The 20173-nt window shown below is 38.6% G+C and overlaps 1 protein-coding gene across 4 annotated transcripts in view; it reads left to right on the top strand.

Annotated features, from left to right (window-relative positions):
• Nucleotides 1-16028, top strand: part of NCKAP1 (NCK associated protein 1) — a 45328-nt gene extending 29300 nt beyond the window's left edge. For all 4 annotated transcript variants that reach the window (XM_059868098.1, XM_059868097.1, XM_059868101.1 and 1 more), the window contains exons 18-31: nt 588-707; nt 955-1094; nt 1788-1919; nt 2394-2612; nt 3093-3223; nt 3624-3721; nt 4739-4832; nt 5582-5664; nt 6187-6267; nt 7060-7153; nt 7634-7750; nt 11287-11396; nt 14092-14181; nt 14805-16028. In XM_059868098.1, coding sequence (XP_059724081.1) covers nt 588-707; nt 955-1094; nt 1788-1919; nt 2394-2612; nt 3093-3223; nt 3624-3721; nt 4739-4832; nt 5582-5664; nt 6187-6267; nt 7060-7153; nt 7634-7750; nt 11287-11396; nt 14092-14181; nt 14805-14921 — 1626 coding nt within the window. In that variant the 3' untranslated portion in view covers nt 14922-16028. The remainder of the gene's footprint in view (nt 1-587; nt 708-954; nt 1095-1787; nt 1920-2393; nt 2613-3092; nt 3224-3623; nt 3722-4738; nt 4833-5581; nt 5665-6186; nt 6268-7059; nt 7154-7633; nt 7751-11286; nt 11397-14091; nt 14182-14804) is intronic.
• The last annotated feature ends 4145 nt before the right edge of the window (nt 16029-20173 follow it).

The following is a 20173-nucleotide window of genomic DNA, read 5'->3' as shown; positions in this document are numbered from 1 at the left end:
GGTAATGTTATCATTTTGGAAAAATAATCTTTGCTGTGCTGTGTACAGTGTGTCATAGTGTGGCTGATAGAAAGTAAACATCAGTGGTGAAAGGAGGATTTCAGCAAGTCAGAGGCTGTGCTTGTGCAGATGCAGTGAGAAAGGAACAGAATCCAGAAATGAATGCAGCAGGGCTTTATTATTGACTTTCTCAGAGATCTGAAGGACACTGCCTTCTCTATAGTTTGAGTTGCATGCTCTTTTCCCCTAGACCTAGTATTGGCACATATTAATGAAGAGGACATTCACAGAGACCTTGGAATAGTGGACACATTAAAGCAGATTTGGTCCAAGGTTAAATGTGAAAACCTACTTCTTCAAACACTTTTTTGCCTCTTTTTACAAAAAATATTTTAATGGTGACTTTGAAAATTTCATGCTTCAAATTGCTTCCAAACAGAAAAACATAGTCTAGAGTCAAGATTATTGAGGAGTAATGAATTTATTCTTTGCCATATCCTGGTTCTGTGATTAGTGGACTGTTCTCTGCAGGGCTGTAGGATTGAAGGGAAACTGAAAACCCTGCTTGCTTTTCTCCCTCTGAACAGAGACATCACATTGGGGACCGGAGCCTCTCCTTGTGTAACATGTTCTTGGATGAGATGGCCAAGCAGGCTCGGAATCTTATCACAGACATTTGCACAGAGCAATGTACACTGAGTGATCAGGTGAGGATGGTGGTGTCTGGTTTAATTCTCTTTTGAGATTTTTCTCCATTCAACTTTCTGGGTATTTTCTGTTTGCTTTTTCTTCTCTGTTTTTGGGTAAACTTTCTGTTTATAAAGTTGAAGGTGATTTGAGCAAGAATTATTAACACTAGAATTGTGTCAAAGGGAGAATGTGTTATTTGTGTGATGAAATGTGCTAAAAGAACTGGATTTTAATTTGGAGGGGCTGTTTCTTTTTGTTTACTAGTTGTTGCCAAAACATTGTGCCAAAACCATCAGTCAAGCAGTGAACAAGAAGTCAAAAAAACAGACTGGAAAGAAAGGAGAACCTGAAAGGGAGAAACCAGGAGTAGAAAGCATGAGGAAAAACAGATTGGTTGTGACAAAGTGAGCTGCTGCTTCTGTTCTTTTCACCTTGACTCCCAAGTCAAAATGTGTTTCACACATTTCAATATGTTTTACATATTGAATGCTTCTTGCTTAATTTGTTTGAATAAATTTAATTGTAAGCTGTAAGTTTGACAGCTTTGCAGTTTGTGAGCTTGTGATGCTTCTATGGCTTGGGTAGTGACTGAATTTTGTTGCATAAGTAATAGGAATTTGAATTTATGCCTTGGCTGTTTCCTTTCCTGAGCAGAAAGAATCCCTGTGCTGTAGCTAGGCTTCCTGGATAGTCATATTAACTGTGGGCATGTGAGCCCAAGGAGTGGGTGGCATCTTTGACTCTACCTTGCTTTAGCACTCTTAAGTACAAGGCTGGACAGGAAGTTCTTGCTGTCTTCTAAATCACTTAAACACTCTTCTTTTTTTGGGGGAGGAAGGGGGGGGGTAAAAAAATAATCTATATGTAGATTAAAAAAAACCTATCTCACATCACTGGATGCAATGCAGATCAATATGCAGCTGTAGGATGTGTTCTTGGCCAAAATATTGGGTTTTAAATATGCTAGGGAAGTGTCTCAGAGCAGAGTTAGACCTGTACTGGCTTTTGAAGCATTGTCCATTCAGTGTGTGCCTTCCATGACAATATACACTTCTGTTACATTAAATGTTTTTCTTAATTTCTTGTCTATTTTAAAGCCTGGACAAACTGCATACTGCACTTTCTGAGCTCTGCTTCTCAATCAATTATGTACCAAACATGGTGGTTTGGGAGCACACGTTTACCCCAAGAGAGTATTTGACATCTCACCTGGAAATCCGCTTTACCAAGTAAGGAACATGGCAGAGTTAGAGGCATTGACACACCCAGGACAAGTCTGTGGTAGTTTGTTGGAAATGTTGTGTACTGACTTCATTAAACTGGGTTTTAAAGGTGGAGTGTGCAAACTGTGAGTAGAATCCCAACAGAATGATTGTAAGTTACGTGTGCAGAAATGCACAACAGTCAATTCCTGTCTTGAAATAAAATATGTTGAAATCCATATAATCTGTTAAACAGCCAGATCCTGCATTCCCAATCCTGTGGATTTTGTAGGAGCTGCTGATGGCTGGTTTTAGGCATGTATTAAGGCATGTATTCCCACCATTCTTTTGCACAGTGCTGGGGTCAGACTGGCTGGTCTTTAAGGTCCCTTCCAACCCAGGCCATTCTATAAGTGTGTGAAAATCTGTGGCTATAAAATCATCTTTATGCTGCATCTATGTTGAATTTTACTAAGAAATGAATTGATTTGTTTCCAAAAGGTCAATTGTTGGAATGACAATGTATAACCAAGCAACACAAGAGATTGCAAAGCCTTCAGAGCTGTTGACCAGTGTCAGAGCCTATATGACAGTCCTGCAGTCCATAGAAAATTATGTACAGATTGACATTACACGAGTGTTTAACAACGTTCTGCTTCAGCAAACCCAGCATTTAGATAGTCATGGTGAGCCAACCATTACCAGTCTGTACACAAATTGGTAAGTATTGTATGAATGCTTGGTACAAGTTTTTTAGAGATTTTTATTGTTGCTGTTGTTTAATGAAAAATCTGGAATTGGAGAAGTGGAGTTATTTTAAATTTTAAGTTTGCAACATCACATGTTTGATTCTCTCTGTACCTGTTAAAAGCAGCTTGAAATTTGCCTGTTGGCCAACTCCTTATACTTCTTATAGGGATGAGATACAGAGTGGAGTTATTTTAAATTTTCTTAAGTTTCCAACATCACATGTTTGCTTCTCTCTGTACCTGTTAAAAGCAGCTTGAAATTTGCCTGTTGGCAAACTTACACTTTTTATAGGGAGGAAATATAGAATAAAATGCAAGCATCAGTTGAACTATGCAAAGAAAGCTTGGCTGTATGGGCTTTGCTGTCCCTTGTCACACAGCTGTAGTTGATCTGCACAGATATCCATGAGGATGTGCCTTTTCATCTGAAACATTTCCCCTTTCTGATCAGGTACTTGGAGACTTTGCTACGACAAGTCAGCAATGGTCACATAGCCTATTTCCCAGCTATGAAGGCATTTGTGAACTTGCCTACAGAAAATGAATTGACATTTAATGCTGAGGAATACTCTGATATATCAGGTAAGCTGTGATGCTTCTCCTCAGTATTTGTGAAGGACAGTTATTGTATTGCTTGAGTAATTGGAATAGCAGCACTCTGAGTGACTGTTACTGAAATAACAGCTAACTCTTAAAGTTAACAATTGTTAACCTCAGTAGTATTTTAAATACTTTTTATTCTTGCTGCCTCTTGTCTCACTTTTCCCATTTTTGCTCAAAGTAGCATTGCATTTCAGCTAGGGATGGGATTATTATGGTTGGTGACTGCTGCTTCAGTGCACAGCCATACAAATTCCTGTCTTTAAAATTACACTTTGGGGTAAAATATTTTTGCACTTAAAACACCATGCTGGATACATGATGGGCTGCAAATAAATGAAGATGGAATGTTGGAAGCATAAGAGTTTCTTTTATTTCTCAGAAATGAGAGCCCTTTCTGAACTTCTGGGACCATATGGCATGAAGTTCTTAAGTGAAAGTCTGATGTGGCACATCTCTTCACAGGTTGCTGAGCTGAAGGTAACCTTGGAAGCTGGTGGGTGGGAACTTTAATTGAAGTCTTCTTTAAGCATTGAAGGAGCTTCAGTGTTCAGCAGAACACAAGAGATCTGCATTTTCTTAGCTGTTGATTGTCCTCTACATAACGATAATCACTTTTCCAGGGTGCTTAGCATTGAGACTGCAAAAATATTTTTATAAGAGTAAATGATCTATTTTTTGCTTGAAGAGAGTTTAAAAATACAGCTTGGCACAGCCTAAGTTCCTCAGCTAGCAGGAAATTTGGATCTGACATTTTAGAGATGTGATTAAGCAATCTCTAATTTAAATTTAATCTGATAAATATTTGGAGAATGATTTCAGAAAAGTTATTACCTGTAGTCTGGTCTTGAAAGTTGCATATATGAGAGCTGTTTAAAATTAGAAACAGACACATTTTCTTTTCTTTTGGCCAAACTGGAATGAAAACTACTGCACTTGAGTTTAACTGTCTCTGGTTGTGGTGCTGGGACTTGGAGCTATGTCTTTGCTTTTTCATACTGTAGTGGAAGAAAATCTCAAGTAATCTGCACCAAGGTTTAACAATCTGACTTCCACTCTTGATTCCATTTCTCAGTTTCACCAACATTAAATTTCAGCATAATTAGTGACAGCAACAGTCCCAAAGAACTGATTACTTTATGAATTTATATTTTTATTGTGATATGTATACTTTTCCTCTAAAAAGCTGAGTGGCATAAGCACCTATTGTCTGATTTTCACAGAGTTAAATTTCCTTAAGATGTGGTACACATTGCTCAGTACACAACTCATGTCCTGAGGGGTTTCTACTCCTCTGCTTTGGATTCAGAGCTTGCTTTTGTCTACAGCAGTGACTGATGATAATATTGATATTGGAGTGCCATTAAGAACACAGTGATACCTCTGTGTTCCCTGGGGTCAGGTGTTTTTCTGCCAAGCTGAAATGTCCTAAATCAGGCATTTTTGCAGTTGACATGCTGAAATCTAGAGCTGACAGGAGTCCTTGCTTCTTTATAGAAACTTGTGGTGGAGAATGTGGAAGTTCTAACACAAATGAGGACCAGCTTTGACAAGCCAGACCAGATGGCAGCACTCTTTAAAAGATTATCATGTGAGTATCTAACAAGATCCTGCTAAAGATACAGTTATTTTCTATATTTGTCAAGAAAATGGGAAAAATTAATTAATTTCTCTGTATTGAATATCCATAAGCAACAAATTTACATACAAACTGATGGATCATTTTGAACTTTTCCACTCTTCTCATGTACAAAGTGAGATTTCAGAGTTATTTAGTGCACAGGCACAATATCAGTGATGAGTTTTGAGCATCTCACTTCTCATGTACAAAGTGAGATTTCAGAGTTATTTAGTGCACAGGCACAATATCAGTGATGAGTTTTGAGCATCTCACTTCTCATGTACAAAGTGAGATTTCAGAGTTATTTAGTGCACAGGCACAATATCAGTGATGAGTTTTGAGCATCATTTCAGGGATGATAATACCTGGCTGTAGCAGCAGTGTGGAAGCTTGGTACATAGCTTAATGTGAAACAAAAAATAATTACAATAAGGAGACATTTTTGTTCTCAGGAAGGCACAGAACCAGTGCTAGCATGACTATCAGCTGTGCATGCTAGGTTTCATTGCAGGAAGTGGTAGATAGGATGGTTTTCTGCAGAAAATCCCACTGTGGATCAGCTATAAAAACCTGCTCTAGCACTGCTTATTTTGGCCCTTTTAAGGAAGGGCTTTGTTTTGGTACCTTGTGGTTTTCAATATTTTGTGTAATATTTTGTTGCTCCTGTTGAAGAATTGAGCTCATAAACTTCAACACTTTGTCCATTGCTCTCTTTTCAGCTGTTGACAGTGTTTTGAAGAGAATGACAATTATTGGAGTTATCTTGTCGTTTCGGTCACTGGCACAGGAAGCACTTAGAGATGTAAGAACTGAATGTGTTCTGAATCATTTTCATTGTATTTAACTTCATGGAGTGGTAGAATATTTGAACCTTACCTGTTCAGGAATGCTTCCTCTTAAAAGGTTGATGGCATGGGGGTAGAATGGCAATACTCAGTTGTAACTGAACTTGGAATTGCAGCTTGGGGTGAGGGAATCTCTTCTTTGAGTACTCTACAGAGAACTGTTACATTGAAACATCAGATTTAGTTTAGATCATGTTTTCTGTGTTTACTCATTTTAAAGGCTTTTATTTCCCTTCTTTATTGCAAACATTTCTTAGGCTTTAATATCTTAAATCTACACACAAATACAAATGTGGTAAATAAAACCCATTAATAAGGAAAATAAGCCCAGTAAAATCATGTTAATGTCATTTGGTATATAGAAATAAATTGGTATGATTTGGTATATATAAATAATTTTAATGTTATATGGTAGTGTCTAACTCATAATTAACATTGGAAGCACTTTTTCTCATTTTGTACATATTTGTGTCTCTTAGGTCTTATCCTACCACATTCCTTTCCTTGTGAGTTCCATTGAGGACTTCAAAGATCACATTCCAAGAGAGACTGACATGAAGGTAATGGTTGGCTGAAGGGGTGGTAGAGTAGTTTTGGAGTTTACTGAAATAGTGTGGAAAATCCAGACACAAAACCCACCCTTTTTCTTTTTTTTTCCATTTTTTCCCCCCCCTGAGAGCTTTGTGCACGTGGATCTGCAGCCTCTTAATGTCACAACCAGCTGATAGAATAAGCCCAAGTCTCTATCTGCCTGTGTTCACTTTTGAGAACTTTGATAGACTTGAGAACAAGATTTATCAAGTGTTAAAACATGACAAGGGGAAGAATGCTGAGCTGCTCCACACTGGGAGCAGCACAGCTGGTAAAACAAAATATTTCAACACTGTCTGTGTGGTTGGAGTTCTGTGCATGTAATAGTGACAAGTCTGGTTTTTACCTTAAATTGAAATTTTTTGTAAACCCAGTGCATGAAATGCTTGTTTAAAAGTGCTGTATTGGTAGGTGTTGGCTGATACTTTAGATCTGGTATAGAAAAGATGTCAGTTTCTTTTGAACATTCAAGAAAGATGTAGAAACAGCTAATTGGAAGTCAGGGTGTTGCTTTGGAGGTAATGTGGGAACATCTATGACTTTTGTTTGGCTTGGCACAACAAAATTACCATCTGCTGCACAAATACAGACACAGCTGCTCAGTGGAGGTTAGAAACAAACACAGACTACAATCTCTGTGTAATATTTGCCAGATCTCTGAAATTCCTTAGTGCCTCAAACTGGTTTTAAGCATGACAGCAAAACCTGCTTCATCACCTTGCCATGAAAGCATTCAGTGGTGTCATTCTTGTGGTCCTCAGGTGGCAATGAATGTATATGAGCTGTCATCAGCTGCTGGATTGCCTTGTGAGATTGATCCTGCCTTGGTAGTAGCACTGTCTTCCCAAAAATCAGGTAAGAAGTTCCAGCTTGAAAAATATGAATGTTCAAAAGAGAAGTGTTTAAAGTGCTGGGAGGAAACTTGTATATCTTGGCTCCTTTGTTTTCCTTCAGTTCACATCCTAAATGGCAGAAGAATTACTTGTGAAGCTTTTCTTAGAGCAGTAACTGCATTTCTAGCAGCATGAAAAGATCACTCTGCTGTTTAGGACATTTCAGGCTTAGTAACTAAACCATGAGAAGTAACAGCATGGCAGTGGCTTTTTGTTCTCCTAGATAACAGTCTGGACATTTTGCAGCTCTGCAAAATTGACATTACCACTCCTCTTTTCACAATACAAACATTGACTTTGTTGGATTTTGCTTTAAATTTCAATTTGGTCAAACATTTTACCTTCTAATCAAACATTTTACCTTCTAATCTACCTGCAGCTGAAAGGAAATATTTCCAGATTCCTCCTTTACTTAAAGAACTTTCTTATTTTTGTTTTTCAGAAAACATTAGTCCAGAAGAAGAATATAAAATTGCTTGCCTTCTAATGGTCTTTGTGGCAGTGTCCTTGCCCACTTTGGCTAGCAATGTGATGTCTCAGTACAGCCCTGCCATTGAAGGTAATGCAGAGTCAGCTCAGTATTTGCTGGGAATGCTGTCTTCACAGTAGTTCTGGTAGTGTCTTTAACACATTCACCTTTGATATTTAATTAATTATATTTAATTTTATATTTATATAGAATATGTATATTTTATATAAAATATAATTTATTATATATTTATTTATATTTAATTTTCTATTTAATTATAGTGAACAAATTTAAAAAGCAGCCTCAATTCAGGCAAGTTCTTCTGAAAGTACTTTAAGAAGCATTTACTTAACTTTTGTCTGAGAATTTTCTATGAAAAATTAGTTTGGTACTTGAAATTTTCAGAATAGTTCAGACACTGCAGGGGGCAATCTTGCCCTAATGTGGAATCATTCAAGCACACATTCAGCATTAATGAGGGTGACACTATTTAATATAATATATTCTAGTAAGTACTGATGTTTTAGTAATCTTTGCATTGGCCCTGGGCCAGTCATACAAGGTGTCCTTGCTGTATTTTATATTGCCAAGCATAAAGTTTTGGGAACAGAATCTGGAAGGTGCAAGTGGTGAACAGAATTATTTCCTACACAACAGTTCAACTTTCTTATTTAAAAAAAACCCCAATCTTTGCCTCAACCAAATTTTTTGCTCGTAATCCACAAATTAGAGATTTTCTTTCTCTTTTTGAGTTGGGAGACAGACAGTATTGTTCAAACACATACAAAAGTCACCTTTTGGCTGTTCAGGCTATTTCCTTTGTAGTGTGTGACTCACACAAAAACCATGTTTGTACTGCTTCCATTCACTGGCAGGCAGGTGTTCTCTAATTAGTTTGGAAACTTGCATTATTTTTAATTTGCTCAAAATTGTGACTCACCAAGTAAGTGTAAACTGGCTTCTGAATATTTAAGGTACTGGGAAAATACAAAAAATTTAAAAATCTTTCTCTATCACTGAATGTAGTATGTAAATCATGTGTTTTAGAGACCCAGGATTGTTGTTTTAATCAGCCTTTTCTTCAGTTCTGAATTATTAGGGATCTGCTGACTCTAGTTTCATTTTAAAACAGATAGCACAGACTTCTCCAATTGAAAATGTTAGATAAATCTGATGTATGAGTCAAGCTTGAATATTGCTTTGAAAATCCAAGAATTTTCAAGGTAAAAGGTTTGAAGACTGTCAGCTTGACTGTCTTTACTCAATCCAAATGAACTTGTTGATGCATATTTAAGATCACATCTCTTTAAGAATTCCCTATAGTTTTGTAGAAGAAATCCTCTGGGAGCTCTTCCTCCTCCCAGTTTCTCCTTCAAAGGATCTTAGCAACTCTAGAGTCTCAAAACCTGCAGGGCTTGCCAGGGGGGCAGTGCTAAAAGTTTTACCCCTCTGCAAATTGATTGCTAAGAAGATGTCAGCCTAGCTGGAGGTTCTCCAGCAGGTTAAAGCTCAGGAGGGTTTGGCTTCCTCAAACTTCCTCTCTTCCCAAAAGCTCAGCCTGCTGCAAACACAATTTATCCTGTTTTTAGCAGGCTGAAACAACAGATAATTCTTCTGTTGAAGAGAAGCAGATAATCTTCTGCCTGTTTTATATCATGTAGCTTAAATATTCCAGTTGATGTGGTTTCATTTACATTAAATAACTCTGAAGATGAAGTCAGGCCAAGCCTTGTTTCAAAGTGAGCTCTTAAAGTAGAGTTAACAGATGACAGGAAGCTGTGACTGCAGAGAGATTATTGCACTCAAATAAGCCTGTCTTAGGAGTTGATACTGGTTCTGTGAAATGTGCCCTGTGTATTACATAAATTTTTACTGAGTGGGCTCTTCTATTTTATTTTATTGAGAGGAAAATCTAGCAAAAGGTACACATAAAAAATGTTCACTCTACAGAAAGAACTGAACAAACAGAACAGACTTTGTCATTCCTGCCTTCCCTGCATAATACTACTTGTTCTTCTGTTCTCCCCTTCTTGTAGAACATCTGGCTTGAAACACTTAATATAAATGGTATTTCCAGAATGTGAACTTAATAAATTCTGCTTTATGAAGTAAATTCCCTGGACAAATCTGAATTAATCCATCAACGAGTCACAGATTTGAAGGAGTTTCAGCTTTCTAATCTGGCAAGACACATCTCCCAAATACAGACAGTGCTTGGACAGCTGTAGCAATGTCTGTATTCCCTCTGTCTGCTTCAAGATCAAGTCTGTTTCCTCCACTAGATAAAGGCTCAAAGTCTAACAGACCTTTACTTTTGTTTCCAGTCTGAACTGCTAGTCAAATACCAGGCTAGAGGTCTAATTTATCAACTAGAGGGTAGAATGGAACACTAGTCTGCAAGAGCCCTAGTTCTTTTCTAAGGACTTGAAGCCTGTTGTGAGTTGGAGCACAACAGTTCTTTTGCTGAATTCCCTTGTGGATGCTTTTTCTACAGCCTGAGACATAAAAATGAAATCTCTTGAATAAAATGAGCCTCTTCAAAGACAAGTACATATTTGAATCAGGGTTAAGCAGAACAGATTTTCTTGACAGATGTTCATGCAAAAATAGGAGACCAAGGGAGTATCAAATCAGGGGGCCCTGCTGGAGGAGATCCACAGGGATCTTCTGTGGGACCCACAGGTCAGCAAATTCACAGACCCACCTGGATGGGGGGGCTGAAGAGTGAGGTGAGAAAATCAATATATCATGTGAAGCTGTTGAGGGTGTTGGAGGAGTGAAGAGCTGCAGAGAGGTATGAACTGAGTCCACTGGGCATAACATGACAGCTAAAAGTAATTTTAGGTAACAAAAGTGGTGTGCAAGGAGAAAAAGTGGATTTTTCTCATGTGGAGTGATGGGGTCCAGCTGACCTCACTATTCAAGCATGAACTTGGAGTTATGGTAAATGAATGAAAAGATGAGCTCATTGCTCAACAATGGTCAAAAAATAAGAATCAGCATGCTTGAGTACTTGTTAACTCCTTCAAAAACCACCTTCTTTTCATATGCTCACACTTGCCTAAGATACTTGCCCAAGTGTATCTTAATTTTGTATTAAAGTGGTGTATTTGCTTAATTTGCCTGGAATAAATACCAGGTTTACTGAGTTCTGCTCTCTGTGAAAGCTGCTGTCATTTAACCACCTTTGAGGGCTCTGAAGCCTGGGTGAATTTGAGACAAGGTGTTAAAGTCAGGAGTGGAACCCCTTTGTTCTGGAGTACCTGCAGATCTCTTGAGTGATACTGTCTGGGCATGAGCTGTTCATGCACACAGAGAGGAATCAGTGAGCTTGTGGAAATCCTGTCTTGCCAAGTGTTAACACTTGAAAGTTTTGTAGAAACCAAATAAACTTCCAACATCTCCCTTATTTCTAAAAGCCCCAGGTTGTTTCTCAGGTTGCTGTGACCATTAGGAGATGAGGGCAGAGCTGCATTCTGGTGACAGCACATTCAGTGTGGAAGAGTTCCTTGCTCCCAGCGTGTAAGATGCCAAAAGTCCTTCTTTCATTGCCACAAGTCTCTTCAGTATTTGGTGATGCTGTCTTCTCCAGCATGGTGCTGAGGTGATTGTTTTTTTTTCTTTAGGGCATTGCAACAACATTCACTGCTTGGCCAAAGCCATCAATCAGATTGCTGCAGCTCTGTTCACCATCCACAAGGGGAGCATTGAGGATCGGCTCAAAGAATTTCTGGCTGTATGTACAACTTTATTCCATTTCTTACAATGCACTCTTGCTTTGGGATGCAAGGCAGCTGATTTCATACAAATCTGCTTCTGGAGCACAACAGGAGAATATTTTCTATGTACATAGCTTAAAATTTGCAATAGTTCTTTCTAAACACCTGTGTGTGTTGTTGGAAAGTTAGAGGAGCCAAGCAGTGGCAAATGTCATCATTTTTTTAGTACAATCTTAAATATTTTAGCACATGCCATTTCTCACATTGTGTGGCCCATGAGTGGGAAAAAAAAATTTCAGTGCATATAAAATCTAAATTCTGTCTGGCTGACTTTTCCCCATGGTGTGGTGGATACTTTAGTTAGTTAGTTTCTTTGAAAAAGTAAGATAAACTTCAGAGTGGCTTTTGGGTTGGACCTTTTGACATGAACAGCCAGGCAGCAGGGGTAGTTGGGAAGAGGAAATGTTTTATGCCTCAGTAGATTGAAGATGAAAGTTACTGAAATCTTTAGTGATGCTTAGGAAAAAAAAAATCAGAAGTTTTTAGGTCATGGTGACATGTTTTAAATACATTTTGGTGTGCTGCTTGAGTAGAAATAAAATTTTTTAAATGGCTCTTAATGAGGCAGTACTTAAAGGAAATGAAAGGCTAAAAAGCAGCATTAATTTAAAAAGTTACAGTTGATTTTGAATGGATTTTGATTTCTCTGTTTGGCATTAAAATGTGTGGAGAAAAAGCCCCTCCCTCTTTATTTTAGGTAACTTTCTGTAACTAGAAGTCCACAGAAACAATCTTTTTTTTTTTTTTCCCCCTTAAAAATCTTTCACTTGTGGAAATTCATTGCATTTGTAAAACAGAAAAACCCCTGTGGCCATTGACCTTGTCTAATGCAACTGCTGGATGTAAAACATGAAAGAGAAATGGTTGTATCAAGTTGCATACATTTGACAAGTGAAGAAAACCAGTATAGTTTCATGTGATAAAAACACTTTTGGTATGAGGTTTGCATTCTTTCAGGGTTTAGGGCTGCTCTCAGACCACTGCTTTTGCTGCACAGACTATGACTTGATGCCTCAGATATTTTGTTAATCTCTATTTTTTAACACTTACTGTTAGTCTGAAAGAAAAACATTTCTCTTGAGAGGAAAGATACTGCTGAAGATGATCTGCTTTCCTGTCCCAGTTAATTAAATATGAAAATAAACTTAGGAGGTTCTTTAATGCTGATGAGTATGTACTGTGTATCTTTTGAAGTACACATATTGACTTCATATGAAAAATTGATTTGTGACAGCTTTTTCAAGAAGAATGTTGAGAAAAATCTATTTTTAAAGTTAGTATTTTAATTTAGAATCCTTTCCTGGTAATCACATGGTTAGGAATGCTGCCATTGCTTGGTGTGAAGGCTAAAATGATGATTGTACATCTGAGAGTTGGAAGGGTTTTTTTTGTTTTCAAATTTCTGTAAGGCATGAGAGCCTGGTGGGTGTAGCAAGGCACCTACAGACTGAGTATTTGACTGCATTCTGTGATCCTGAGCTGGTAAATACCTAAGAATGTGTTAAAACTTTCTAGGATCTCTTCTAAACTAGGATAATGGGGTTGCTTAGGGCAATGCCTTTTCAGCCTAGAGATAATACTGGTCTGGGGGGCAGTGTAAAAGTGGATCTCCATTGGAGCTCCAGGGGCAGTTATGGGAGAATGTCCCCAAAAACCCACCCCCACAGGCTGAATACAGTTTGTGTAACTTCAGCAAATTAGCAAAACTGATAAAAAGCTTTAATTAGGAGGACAGGTAGTGAAGCAGTTCCCCCCAAGGTGGAGCCCCTTCTCTGGAGCCCTCCCCTTGGCACCAGCTGCCCTTTGTTTATGAAAATGTGTCTCAAAAAGAACCATGATAGCATAGGGGCCTTGGAGCTCTGGAATATGTTTTATCTTTCTCCCTGGGGAAAGGGCATGGAAAAGAAGTGGGAAAACAAGCTGGAATACACTAACAGGCTACAGAGCTCCAAATACACGTGTAAAGAATAGAGAATACATAAGAGAAAAAAAGACAAAAATCAATAGGCATCATTTCCCCTCTTTTTAGAGACTAACAAGACTCTACCTTGTCATATTTAATCATACCACCAGTTTACACAGCTGGCTAAGATAGAGTTGCTAACTGTAACTGCAGCTGCTGTGAATATTTTTTTATCCAGGCCCAGTCTGGTAACCATGAAGTGAGTGTGTGCTGAAGGTTTATTGATAAAATATTATTCATTGACAGTTAAGATGACATTTCTTCACAACTACTTCTGTTGCAAAATGGGTAAAATTTCAAACAATAAAAGTTTTTACCACTTTAAACCTTACAAAAATGCAGTAAGTTGAAGTGTCTGTTGGGAAGGACAGAAGTGAGATCTTGACCCTCTGGGAGCTGTCACTGATTTCAGGAGACATCACATGTGTCAAGCAGTGATTAGAACAAAAAGTTCTCTGCAGTAAATGAATTTATTTTTACATGAAAATAGCATGGGTCATGTATTAACCACTGCCAGGAATAAGCCAGCCTGGCACATTGAGACTAAAGCCCAGTGATGGTTCAAGTGCTCAGGGTTACTTTTGTCATTCTGAGTACAATGCAGAGGCCATTGGCTTTGTGTAACAAAATCACAGAGGCTCCTCAATGCTTTGTTTTATTTATTGCTTTGAAATACTCATTTTGTACAGCTTGCATCATCCAGTCTACTGAAGATTGGCCAGGAGACAGACAAAACTACTACAAGGAACAGAGAATCAGTTTACCTACTACTGGACATGGTGAGCATTTGTGTGTTTCCTTTGTAGCTCACAAATCAGGGGAAATCATTTTATGTTGTTCTTCCTGACATCCTAATGTCACTGTTTTGGTTTTTTTTCATTCCCCCAACATGCACATGTTATTGCCATCATCCTTTATTGCTTAGGACATTGTATCACCCTGTTCAGATAATTTTCATTGTTCACTCAGTGCATACCATCCATTTAAGAGGCAGTGTTCAGAGTGTGTAGGGGAGAATCCTCTCTGCTCAGAGGATTTCCTCCCAGTATTCAGTATCTTTTGGAAGATGACTATTTACCTAGGAAAGCAAAATACTTACTTTGAGAAGCAGTGAGTTTAAATTGAAGGGGTTTTGTAAGTTGGTTTTTTTTGTATGTTAATTTGTACTGTATTTATATGTAAAGGTGTGTTTAGTTTATTATGAGTAGATAGCATTTGGGGAAATGCTATCCCCAAAAATATAGCATACATATACTAGGGAGAAGCACTACTCTAAACTTGGTGAAGTTTATTTTCACTGTGAAATATGTGAGTGGTAATGGAAGGATCCAGAGGAAACAGATGAGCAGTAGCAGGCAGCAGAAGGTGCTCTGCAAAACCTCGTGTTTCTGGTGTTTTTCAGATTGTGCAGGAGTCTCCCTTCCTGACAATGGATCTCTTGGAGTCTTGTTTCCCCTATGTCTTGCTGAGAAATGCATACCATGCTGTCTACAAACAAAGTGTCACATCCTCTGCCTAAGTATCTACTCACTGGAGATAAGACATAGCACGCATCTGTGTGGCCTCAGTTTTATCTGTAAACTGTGGAGCTATTTTACTCTATGGCCTGATGAACAGTTTTGTGAATTATAAACTTTTTCCATAAAGTTGTATTCCTAAACAGTGGTTTCTTAATATGGTTGTACTACAATATAAGCTTGGTTGATTTTAGGTTGCACACTTACGGAAAATTTCTTTTCTCATTCCTTTCTTTATTTTATTTCTTTTTAACTTTAGAGCACCAGATATGTTTTAAAAATACTACTTCTGCTATATGTTTTTTGATATTGATCATGCAAAACAAAAATTGCTTGTTTATTTCCCAGAAGAAAAATGTATGTAGTGATTATTTTACATAGAGTAGCTTTCATCTGTGTGTAAATTATTTCAAATAGGGAGAGTTATAAACTTGTACCTATTGTTCTTATTGAAAACAAATATTGGATGTGCATTTCTGTGAAGTAATTACAGCATTTCTAGTTTTATTTTGAAACGTTCACCAATCTAAGTACCATGACACTATCTAACATTAAAAATGTTATAGGACTGCTTATCCTACAGACAGTGATCCTCTCCCACTCCTCTTCAACAACTGCAAGTGGTGGTGTTTGTATAAAGCATAGTGGAAATTTTTTTTAAACTAACTTCTGTGGTGCCCTGTTGGCATTAACACTACCATTGTACCCTGCTGTATAATAAACATTCTTACACATTTATCATATATTGATAAAATGTTAGCCCTTAACCACTTTTTATATGTTTTAAATTTTTGAAATTCAAGTGTACCTTCCATAACATACAATAAACACTAGACTGTATGATCTGTAGGTGAATTATTTTTAATATAAATGTTATCCTAGTATTTTAAGCTTTAACTGTGCTGTTGTGCATTGATTTACATCTCACAGTTCATTAAATATCAACCTTAGAGCTTTTATGTGAAGACTTCTTTTAATCCTTCACCTTTTGCGATAGCGAATCTTGTAAAAGGATGGAAGAAGGAATTAAAAACAATGTTAAAAATGTCACTTCAGTGCCATTATCCTTTAAATCTTATTTTTACATAATAAAGCAAGAAAAGCATTTATAGAGTGTGTAGCTCTGCCAGTTGTACCCACAGAAATAAGTGTTTTGGTAAAGTGTGAAACTTGAAATAATCCTGGAAGGGGCGAACGTCGCTGGAGCCGTGACATCGGGCGTGGCTGAGCCAGATGTAGAGCAGTTCCTTTTTCATCAGTCATGCAGACTGGCCTTGCAGGGCAGCACGGGCTCACTGAGCCTGAGAGCTGACCAGCTGGTTGTGCTCTGTAATCCCTGATGTGCAAAGCTGTGTGTTCCTCACCAGGCTCTGGACATTGTGCAGAGCCCCTGCTCTTGGTGCAGCTTCTGTGCATGCTGGTAACTTCTTCTGTTATGAAAGAGCTCTTGTGTGCTCAGTTACAATAGCTTCCTCTGTCCAGAGGAGAAATAAAATTGTCCTAAGGAAGTAAGACAGTACATCTATATTTTGCCTAATTATGCATTTTATGTTATAACTCTGGAAGTGGTTTTCAGTTGATAAGTTAGTACCATAATGAAGAAGTTTGTTTATAAAGTAATTAGGTTGAATGCAAGACTTATGAGTTCTTAAATATTACTCTGTCACATTTATAGTCTAATACATTCAAATGTTCTGATTCCAATTAAGATTTTGATTTTTATGTAGCCTTTTGTGGGAAAACAATGCCTATTTTCAAGATGGGTTCTTGAAAAACTCAAGTTTAAGAAATAACTTCTGTGCCTTTATTATTTTAACAAAACAATTGTGTGTGTCCATTTGCCTCATCCAGATCCCAGATTTCTGCTGCCTGTGGTTTTAGTGAACCAAATCTAGAAAACAGGCAATCACTGACAGACAGGTGATGAGTTCAGTGTCTCTCCAAGAACCTGCTTCTGACACAGTGGGGTTAGATTTGGGCATGAACCTTTTAGGCATGGTAGTTTCTGTGGGAGTCCCTCCATGGGTCTGGCACACAAGTCCCTGAGGTGATGCCTTTTTAACTACACTGCTGCTTTTAACTTGGGCAAGATCAGAACAAACCACACGAGGGAGGAATCATGTGGACTCATCCATGTTGGCTGGATTTGGGCAGGGCTGGAAGAGTTTCCTTGTTTTGTTCTTGCTGTATTTCTGTCGTTCCTGCTTTCAGCTGAGCAACCCCAGAACTGTTTAGGGTTCAGCCTGCTGTGTCCATGCACTGCACAAACTGTCACCAGCCTGCTGGACCAAGTTTGTTGGGAAGGAAGAGAAGGAATTTTTCCTCTGGAGCCTGCAAGACCATGTCCACAACTTAGTGAAAGTTCAGCACTTGCCACTGTGTGTGGAGTCCTCTCAGGTGGCCTTTTGTGCCATTACAAACAAAATGTGTTTGTAATTCCTGCAGCACGAAGCACAGATGGCTGGGCTGGGTTGGCCCCATATGGAGCCAGTTTGGATCAAATGTCTGATTCATGGGGGAGGGTTTTGCCTCATGTGAGAAACACTGCAGAAGAAGAATGTCCTGTTGCTGCCCACAGAACTGTTTTTATAGTTTAAAAAGATCTGTCTGCCAGCACAAAAGATTACCATTGAAAGCAAGGACTACTCCTAAACCTTTTTTTTCCTGAAGTAATTTGTTTTCTATATAGGAAAAAGAATTGGTAACAATTGGACTGTAGCACTTTTTATGCACTGAATAAAGGCATTCTCCCCAGAAAATGCTGGAATGAGGCCAGTGATTTGAAGATAGATATGAGCCTTCTTCAGCAGGTCGTCATGGGCTTGTGTGACTTCAGACCTTATTCATTCCAGATTCAGGAATTTCAGACCATAAGTAAATATGCTTGGCCTCTAAACTGCATTTTTTCCAAAAGCTTCCCTGGTCCTGAGATTCAGCATTGGGATTCATACTGAAAAGTGAATCCTCAGTTCCTTACTGGTAGCTTATAAATTCTTTATGTTCAGGTATGTCTGAACTAATTCTCTATTTTTTTTTCCCTGTTAATTGCTCCCTCAAGCTGAATGAAACTCAAAGCTTGGAGTTTAGTTGTAGCAAGTCATCCTGTTCATTCAGTGAAAGAGTTTTCTTTAGACATAGGCTTCAAATTGGTCTCAGATCCAAATTCAAGCATCCTTTAACACCATAGTGCATTTTGGAGACAAGAGAAATAATTTATTGCAGTTGTGTTCACTACTAAATGGGGCTGGAAGAATACATGGAATAAATGGAAGAATAAATGGAACTGCTTCCATTTCAGTCCTTGTGGCTTGCCCTGAAACATGGACACAGCTGGCTGTCCATAGCAAGGTAATTGAAAAGGCATGGATTGGTTTCATGGGTAGGAATGGTTTTCAGTGTTGTCAAATAACCAGCTCTCAAAAATCCTGAAGTTCTGCCTCTATCCTTCTGTAAGTAAATTTTTAAAAATTTTAATTATAAAGCTAAATCATCCCCTGAAATGACAAAACTTTTTTACTTTAATTGACCACTCCTTGAGTGCTTTTGTTATTTGTCACATTACAAAGTCTGTAAATATTTGTACTAACCCATAGCAAAACCAAAATGTTCCCCTGACCTGGGTTCAAAACCATATTAATTTGCTATTAGTCATGCTTTTTCTAGCACTCCTGGGTCAAAACGACCTGTTCACTGGAAGTGGTGTCAGTCTGTCTTGGACAATTCAGGAGAAGAAATTGTGAGTATTCCATTCAGAATGAAAAGCCTCTCTTGAGCTTTGCATGAAGTAAGGGTATTTGGAATAATTTCTCATGGAGACTTTAAGGTTGTTGCCCTGCTCGTGATCACAGTAATCTTAGGAAGTGCCTTCTTACAAAGAGTGAAGGTAAGCAATAAAAATGGTACTGACACCTGTGTGTGGAGAGATGGGAGCTGTGAAGCCTTTAGAGCTGTGTCAGCCCCAGTGCTCACAGTCAGTTCCCACTGAGCACAGCCTTTCCTCCTTGGCAGTGCTCACATCGTGGGCAAGACCATGTCCCAGGTTACCTTGGAGATGTGCCAGTGCCTAAAAACATGAGTGAAAATACCCAGAAACTGGGCTGGCTTCTGTTGATAGGTATTTCTTGATCCCTGGTGCATCAAACCCAATCAGCTCCCACTGAAGTGAGCAGTGAGTCTGAGTTTGAGCACCTGGTGATTTGGGCTGGTACTGCACAACTCAGCTGTTTGTGCAGGCTTATTTTTGGCACTTAATTCTGCTGGGCACTGCTAATAGATCTGGGCAAGCAGCAGCAGAGGCAGGCTCAGGCCACGCAGCCAGAGAGGCTGTCAATGTGAAATAGTAAATTTATGGTTTAAAGAAATTGAATTCAGAGTGGTTATGGCCTTGCAGCTAGGCCTCTCAAGTTCTTCTGCAGGGGCCAGCCTAGAAATGCTGTGTAATGTGTAGAGTATTATAGACCTCAGTGGGTTTGGGGTTTTTTGTCTTAAACACTCCATCTGGAAGCAATTATAACTTGGAGAGGGTTCAGTGGATGTGGTTGTGTCTCTGTCGTGGCCCACAGTGGGAGAGAAGGATGTATTTTTTATTATCCTCGTGGCCATTGTAATAGGGTACAGCAATTTGTCACATTAGAGCAACAAATTGAATGCACATTGAAATCGAATGTGTGTTCCTAGTGCTGTCTCACAGTCAGAAACTCTTGAGCAGGAGTTTAAAGCAAAAAAAAAAAAAAGAGAAAAACCTGTCTGCTGGCAAGCAGAGCAGCCAAGCATCCTCCTTTGTGTCCCAGTAGGACAACCAGTGGAGCAACAAGTGCCTTCAGGACACTAATTACATGTAAATCTAAGTGACTGTGGATGGTTCTTCATCTTTGTCCTGGGAACTGGTGAGTTAACACGATGAGGATCAGTGGAATTAAGTGAAAATGGAGCTGCTTTGTCTGAAACACATGGAAATGCTTTCCCAGTTTGAAGTCCAGGAGCTTAGGTACTGATCAACGACCTGTGCTTTTACTGCCTCTGAATTTAGGCAATTTAATTTTAAGCAATTTTAATTTAGGGAATCTGATTTAAATTTTCTCTGAATTTAAGATGTGCTCTCATTTTTAAGAAAAAAATGGCAGTTGCATCCCTTGCTGGAGGGGACTGCACTTGGTGCTAAACCAGGGGTCAGGAAAGCTGACATTGTAATTCAGCTGCACAAGGAGCAGGAGCATTTCTGTTCCACCACAATCTCTTGGCTCACATCTGTGTG

This window comes from Haemorhous mexicanus, chromosome 26 (assembly GCF_027477595.1).
Source record: "Haemorhous mexicanus isolate bHaeMex1 chromosome 26, bHaeMex1.pri, whole genome shotgun sequence".
In the NCBI taxonomy this organism is placed as follows: domain Eukaryota; kingdom Metazoa; phylum Chordata; class Aves; order Passeriformes; family Fringillidae; genus Haemorhous; species Haemorhous mexicanus.
The sequence above is the reverse complement of the archived record's forward strand: the minus strand, read 5'-3'. Positions and strand labels throughout refer to the sequence as shown.